The sequence below is a fragment of the Rutidosis leptorrhynchoides genome, chromosome 8 (genome assembly GCF_046630445.1).
Source record: "Rutidosis leptorrhynchoides isolate AG116_Rl617_1_P2 chromosome 8, CSIRO_AGI_Rlap_v1, whole genome shotgun sequence".
Classification (NCBI taxonomy): Eukaryota; Viridiplantae; Streptophyta; class Magnoliopsida; order Asterales; family Asteraceae; genus Rutidosis; species Rutidosis leptorrhynchoides.
In genome coordinates this window covers 49,133,128-49,140,488 of record NC_092340.1, presented here as the reverse complement: position 1 = coordinate 49,140,488, position 7,361 = coordinate 49,133,128, and the positions used below count along the sequence as shown (strand labels likewise).

General features: G+C 40.1%; 1 protein-coding gene across 1 annotated transcript; it reads left to right on the top strand.

Moving 5' to 3' along the window:
• Positions 1-535: 535 nt before the first annotated feature.
• On the top strand, positions 536-3,177 carry LOC139861197 (subtilisin-like protease SBT1.6). The gene has a single exon (XM_071849503.1). It carries the CDS (start codon positions 754-756, stop codon positions 3,073-3,075), a length of 2,322 nt encoding a protein of 773 aa, XP_071705604.1. The 5' UTR covers positions 536-753; the 3' UTR covers positions 3,076-3,177.
• Positions 3,178-7,361: the final 4,184 nt, after the last annotated feature.

The following is a 7,361-nucleotide window of genomic DNA, read 5'->3' as shown; positions in this document are numbered from 1 at the left end:
TTAAATAAACTCCACCCAAATATTCAACGGGTCATATCTTCTCGCTCGCAACGAGTTAAATTTTTTCGACACCATCGTTAAACTCGAAATAATTTTAGGAACACAATGTCACTAGCTATAAGCAAAACGGACGCTTTTTAAAAAACGCTAAATATTTGGGGTACTTTTCATACACGTTGATTTTGCGTTAAATTTTTAAAAGTCGACAATTCCATAGCGAAACGCGGAGATGCACATATATTGTTAATTTAAAATAACATTTAAATCTCTCACGAGGTATACCTTTTAGTTCGACTCGAGTTGCACTTAAACGACATCATCGTTAGCTACAAAATAATTTTACTAAACGCAATAAAATACATTAAAAATCGTACCCGACGCGAAGCGAGGGTTAAATAACTAGTTATAACAAAAACTATGAATTATTCTATTTTGACAGATATTTTGTGTGTAAAGGAATCATATATGTGGTGGCTCCAACAAAAGCAAGAAATATGTGACTCATCAAACTATTCCCCTCCATTAACACATTTCCAATTTCTGCTTATTTAATTTAATATATCCATAATTATTCCCATAATCCATTTCTACTAGTATTACTAAACTTTTGGTTACAAACAAATTTTTAGAAAGAAAACAAAGACTAATTTCATAAAGTATTGCTCAATTTACGGAGTACAACGGTACTATTGACTCCACCCACTTCAATCAATCTCTTCATTCAACACTCACACACTTCACTCTCCTTCATCCATGGCTTTACTCTTTTTCTTCCCAATCTTCTTTTTTCTCATCTCCAGCCAAGCAATTACACCACCACCAGATCCAACGGTCAAAACTTACATTCTCCGAGTTGACTCCTCATCCAAACCCTCCGTTTTCCCTACTCACTACCACTGGTACACCTCCGAATTCACCGACTCAACTAAAATCCTTCACGTTTACGACACCGTTTTCAAAGGCTTCTCAGCTTCTTTAACTCCTCCTCAAGCTGACCTCATCAAACAACATCCCTCTGTTCTAACCGTTTTTGAAGACCGTAAACGCAACCTTCACACAACTCGTTCGCCACAATTTGTAGGTTTACGAAATCAACGAGGCTTATGGTCGGAATCCGACTACGGCTCCGACGTTATAATCGGCGTTTTTGATACCGGAATTTGGCCGGAGAGACGGAGTTTCTCCGATCTGAATCTCGCTCCGGTTCCCAAGCGGTGGAAAGGCGTTTGTCAAACAGGTGTTAAATTCACTGCTAGAAACTGTAACCGGAAAATCATTGGAGCTAGATATTTCTCCAAAGGACACGAGGCCGCCGGCGGAATTGGATTCGGTGGCGGCGTCATTAACGATACCGTTGAGTTTAAGTCCGCACGTGACGCTGATGGACACGGTACGCATACGGCCTCAACCGCTGCAGGCAGGTATGTTTATAAAGCTTCAATGGCAGGCTATGCAAGTGGTATAGCTAAAGGTGTTGCACCTAAAGCTAGATTAGCTGTTTATAAAGTTTGTTGGAAAAATTCCGGTTGTTTCGACTCTGATATTTTGGCGGCATTTGACGCCGCCGTAAATGACGGTGTCGATGTTATTTCGATTTCAATTGGAGGCGGTGATGGAATTTCGTCACCATATTATATTGATCCAATTGCAATTGGTGCGTACGGTGCCGTTTCGCGAGGTGTGTTCGTCTCGTCATCTGCCGGAAACGACGGACCGAACGGAATGTCGGTGACGAACCTGGCGCCGTGGATTACAACCGTTGGTGCGGGGACGATTGATCGGAATTTTCCGGCAGAGGTTATGTTAGGAGACGGTAGGAAGCTTGCTGGTGTATCGTTATACAGTGGACCTGCAATTAGTGGAAAAAAGTATCCGTTGGTTTATCCAGGTAAATCTGGTGTTCTATCTACTTCGTTGTGTATGGATAATGCATTGGATCCTGAGTTGGTTAGGGGTAAAATTGTAATTTGTGACAGAGGTAGTAGTCCTAGAGTTGCTAAGGGTTTAGTTGTGAAGAAAGCTGGTGGTGTTGGAATGATACTATCAAACGGGGTTTCGAACGGTGAAGGGCTCGTTGGTGATGCACATCTTATACCTGCGTGTTCGGTTGGTTCGGATGAGGGTGATGCAATTAAAGCCTATGCGGCGGCTAATGGCAGTAGTAACCGTGCTACCGCCACTATTACTTTTGGTGGAACTGTGCTTGGGATTAAACCTGCGCCGGTTGTGGCGTCGTTTTCTGGTAGAGGACCAAATGGGATGAACCCGGAGATTTTAAAACCGGATTTAATTGCTCCGGGAGTTAACATTTTAGCTGCTTGGACTGACGCCGTCGGTCCTACGGGTTTGGATTCGGATGGTCGTAAAGTGGAGTTCAATATACTTTCAGGTACTTCGATGTCGTGTCCTCATGTTAGTGGTGCAGCGGCGTTGTTGAAATCCGCACATCCCGATTGGTCTCCGGCGGCTATTAAGTCAGCGTTAATGACAACCGCGAGTACGGTTAATAAACAGCTTGGACCAATGACGGATGAGTCAACCGGAAATGCAACAACGCCTTATGATTTTGGAGCTGGTCATTTAAACCTTGATCTTGCAATGGATCCTGGGTTGGTGTATGATCTTACAAATGAAGATTACGTTAGCTTTTTGTGTTCGATTGGGTACGGTGCGAAAACAATTCAGGTGATTACTCGAACACCTGCGTCTTGTCCTGTTAGAAGGAAGCCGGTGCCGGAAAACTTGAATTACCCGTCGATTGCTGCTATGTTTTCAACCGGGAAAAAGGCGGTTTTGAGGAAGACTTTGTTTAGGAGAGTGAGAAATGTTGGGGATGTAAATTCGGTTTACAATGTTAAGGTTGAGGCCCCAAAAGGTGTTACTGTTTCGGTAAAACCCGCGAAGTTGGTGTTCTCTGATAAAGTGAGGGAATTGAGTTATTATGTGACGGTGAAGATCGACGGACCAGATGTAGTAATGGGAGATTCAGGTGCGTTATTCGGGTCACTTTTATGGGTTGATGGAAAGCATGTGGTTCGAAGTCCTCTGGTTGTAACACAGTTGGACCCATTGTAGTTTGTTTTTAAATATGTTAGTTTAACACTGATTGATTGTGTGATCGTGTGATGGTGTTTTTTCGCCGGTAGATATGTTAAGGTGTGTAGGGGTGGTGTTGAGTTTGGTGACTTGGTCGGAGAAAACGTGTTCTCCGTAAAGCCGTTGTGTTTTCATCTTTTAGTTGTCACTACGTTTTTAACTTTTCTTGCTTTTTATAAAGCTATGTATGTATAATATTAATATTAATATAATCATCGACGTGGTTTGATATTATTGTAATGTAATAATAATCCAGAAAATATAATAATAATATAAAAAGAAATGGGTATGCTTTGCACAGTTAAAATTACTTCACATGTTACTTTTGCTATTCCTATTCCTATATTCCTATATACAACTGAAATAATCGACAATACTTACATTTGCACAGTTTAAATTAAAATGAAGCCATCAAGTTTTAATCAGAACATATTCAATTCTGTCAGATCATCCATTGGTATCTCAAGTCCGGCTAAATAATGGTCTTGTAATTCCTCTACATCAAAATTCAGCAACGAACTCAGATCCTGATTAGGACCCCCAATCATCAAGTGGGTCAATCGTTTCTGTATTCTGTAAAGCCATTGTTATGATTCGGTCCATATGGTTGTGTAATGTTCTTGTAGATTGGTTAACAAACCCGTTTTCTGATATTGATGGTTGACCCGCCTTTTGAAAAAAGAAAAAAAAAATATAAATATCAGTATAAGAGATCTTATACTGATATCGACTAATTGCAACTTTTCTAAAGTTGAAAATAAGAGATACACACATATAGTTCTTACCGTTTCACAGAGCTGCTTCCAACTCCTTTAGATATTTTCTCCAAGCACGCCTTCTTTTTATAATTCTATATATCATAATTAAAAATTGTACACTCAATAAAAGCTTCCAATGTAAAAAAAGAAGCTTACAATTCATGAACTATAGTTCTTACTCTTTTATTTACAAGTTATTTAGGTTTTTTGTAAATTTGAGTTCCAATCTTCGAGTTTAAACCACCACCTGCTTGATCATTATTTACTAATTCATTCCTGTGTGTTCTCTTTAAAGCTACACCATCACAATATTGAACCAATTTATGCAAGTGTTCATCCAATTTACTTGCTCTTCCTCTGTTTTTTTTTTTTTTTTTTTTTTTTTTTTTTTTTTTTTTTTTTTTTTTTTTTGAAAGGCAAGTTAATTTTATTAATTATGAAAAATTACACGAAATGAACTAGCAAGGAGCTAGAAGCAAAAAGCACGAAACTACATCCACGACTACACCCAACTAAAAACTCACAACAAAACGGACTGACATAAATAATAAAACACAAAAACGCGAGGACAAAAAATGACGCACACCACGACAGGTCGGGCAACTAAGTATCCGACTCCGAGGGCGCACATGAAGAACAACAAGAGCAGCAATCATCATCATCCTCGTCCTCTATCGAATTTTTCATCACATTATCTATGAAAAATCGATCTTGCCATCGAAAGTTTTCCCGACGTTGACAACGCTTCATGTTACTCATTTTCCACACATGTTTAATGAAATGACTTTTAATTAGGGGATGGACTTTTTTCCTCTTGCCACGAAAACGAGCTACAGCAGTGGATGATTGACAGGCGATAACCTCGTTTGAGTCGACATAAATCTTCTCACCCGAAACGTTTCCATTCACTGCTGGAGGAGGGACTAGTCCGTTTGAATTACATCCCACCTTAGACTCATTAAACTGAATTGGCCCATTAAGCTCATGTTCAGGCCCAACACCAATTTGATTTTGAAACTGCATTGGGGCAACCGAATTATCCACTGGTTCCTTGGTACACCCAACTTCACGCGAGTTCTTGATACCTGCAACACTATTGCTAATCTCGATATCTTTCTCTTTCTCTTTCCTCGAAACCCGATCATCACCTGTCACCGGAAAAACGTTGGACACTAGATCCGGTGAGGAGACAGAATCCGAAAAACCGTCTGACGGAGAAGGAATGAATTCCCCTTCTTCAAGGTCAGCCACGATTTCTGGTGACCCAACACCATCTTCAACTTGCCCAATTGATACATCTTCGCTTGATTTAAAATTATTTCCTACACACGTCGCCGTCACATTAGAGTTTTGGTCCGTCATCGATTGAAAATCAACCTTTTCCCCCGTACCCGACGAATTCGAATCTCCCACGCTAGGGATGCCGTGGGGTTCCTTCGAGACGTTCCCACAATTAGCCATTACCGGAGAATCATTGACATTGATCAACGTCCATGAAACACGATCATTGTTGAAACTAAAAACGAGGTTGTGATTTCTCACCGACTCAGGTAGGTTAAACTCGAAGTTTTTACCTCCAATCTTAATTTCAATACGATTAGTTGCAGGCCATTTAAACGACTTGGAGTCGAGATTTGCAGATGAGGCAGTAGTGTTTGTGTTCCCCCATTTAACTGGGTTAGATTGGCCCCGGTTCCAAGGAGCCGGAGGAAAATCTTCTAATCCATCAATGTTCGGGATGGGTTCTTGATTTCTGCAGGGGGGAAGGTCGTCATTTTTCTTTTCACGAAATCTGTAATGTTGAAATTCTACCCCTTCACTGTTCTTCTCCAAAGCCTTATAGGCACGGATCCATCTTCCATTTATTTGGATGGAATTCAAGACCTTGGAAAAAGAATCGATCTCGGTAATACCTTGAAAACGAACATAACCAAATCGTTGTCCACTCGACAATCTCTTCCGAGCGAAATATACATCTATAAGAGCACCATACTTCTCGTAGACTTTCCGACAATCAACCCGAGTCCATGATTCCGGGAAATTAAAAATCAAAAACGAAGTAACTCGAGGATCACACGACGCTGAAGACGAAAAGCCATTAGGCTTCGACATATGGGTCATACCATCATCAGCCAGGAGACTGGCCGGAAAAGATGGTGCAGACCGGAGTGGTTGAAATTGTCGGATGAATATGGGGACGGCAGGCAGAGAGGAGAAAAGTTCACCTTGTGGCTGAAAATGGAAATGGTGGTTGCTGGGGTAAAAATATTGAAGAATTGAAAGAAGAATTAAAATGGAGAAGAAGAAATACAGGCGGCAAGGTGGTGGTGTGTGGTGGTTAGCTATGGTGGGTTGGAGTGAATATTCAAATTAAAGTGAAAAAAGACAGTGGTTGGGTTTTACATCGGGGAACCCGTTGAGAGAGAAAACTTCTCTCTTCCTCTGTTGAAAAAATAATATCACTGAATATCAACAAATCATCACTAAATCCAACATTCCTACACACTATTTTGTATAATACAGTACAAATCTAAACTTCCCATATGAGCAGATCATTTGTATTCAACTGAACAAATTTTCAGCACAGATACAAATCATCTCAACTAGATATTTACATAAGATGCACAAAAGTAACAAAGGTAATAGCTGGCAATTGTACACGTATCCACAACGCTCGATCTCTTGAAGAAACAGCAGCTACAGAAGAATTCTCTTCGCTAACAAACAGCCCCATAACCCGTTTCAACTCACCGACCTATCGATTTTCGGATCACCAATAACAATTGGATCCAGAGACAAACACTGAGACAACGGTAATATCCCCGAAGACGCCACCGTCACATTACATCCGCCACGTGGCACAGCAAACCCTGAACTGAAAACACGACTCTCTGCACTTTCTCGGAAGCTTCCAGACCTATCCAAACTAGACGCCCTCTTTTAAAAAAAGTCAGCGCACTAGTTAAACGTGGTGATAAAATGTTCAGTCTGTCCGTACATACTACATACTACCATAGCACATAATACAGAACTACAAGTAACAAAACCTAGAGAAATGACCTACATTTGGCAACTATTAAAGTAAATGAAGATTTTGGATGATTGTTTTATTCGTGTACACTAGTTTTTGACTGAAGAATATTTGAGTTTAATTGGGGATAAAAAATGTGAAATTGGATAGGGGAAATGATATACCTGTGAGTGTTGAATCAACGTTGAAGGTCAATTTTGAAAATTTGCTGTGGTGGTGGTTATCGTCGTTCTCCGTATTTTTCGCGGTGTTGCTTTTATGCAACAGTTGTGTTTTCTTACGCGTTGTTCAGAAGTTGGCTGATCGTAGAGGGCAAGGCTTCATTCATTTTTTTTTTATTTTTTATTTTAAAGAAAAAACGAAAACTCGTATAGAAACGACAACGTTTACCAAAAGAAAGCGTCAAACAAAAGACTTGGGGAAAATGGGAAGGCTCGCGCCTAAAAAACAACCAACTAAAAAAAAATAAAAAAACA

Coding starts and splice junctions, on each gene's coding strand:
- LOC139861197 (XM_071849503.1), top strand. CDS start 754: ATGGCTTTACTCTTTTTCTTCCCAATCTTCTTTTTTCTCATCTCCAGC.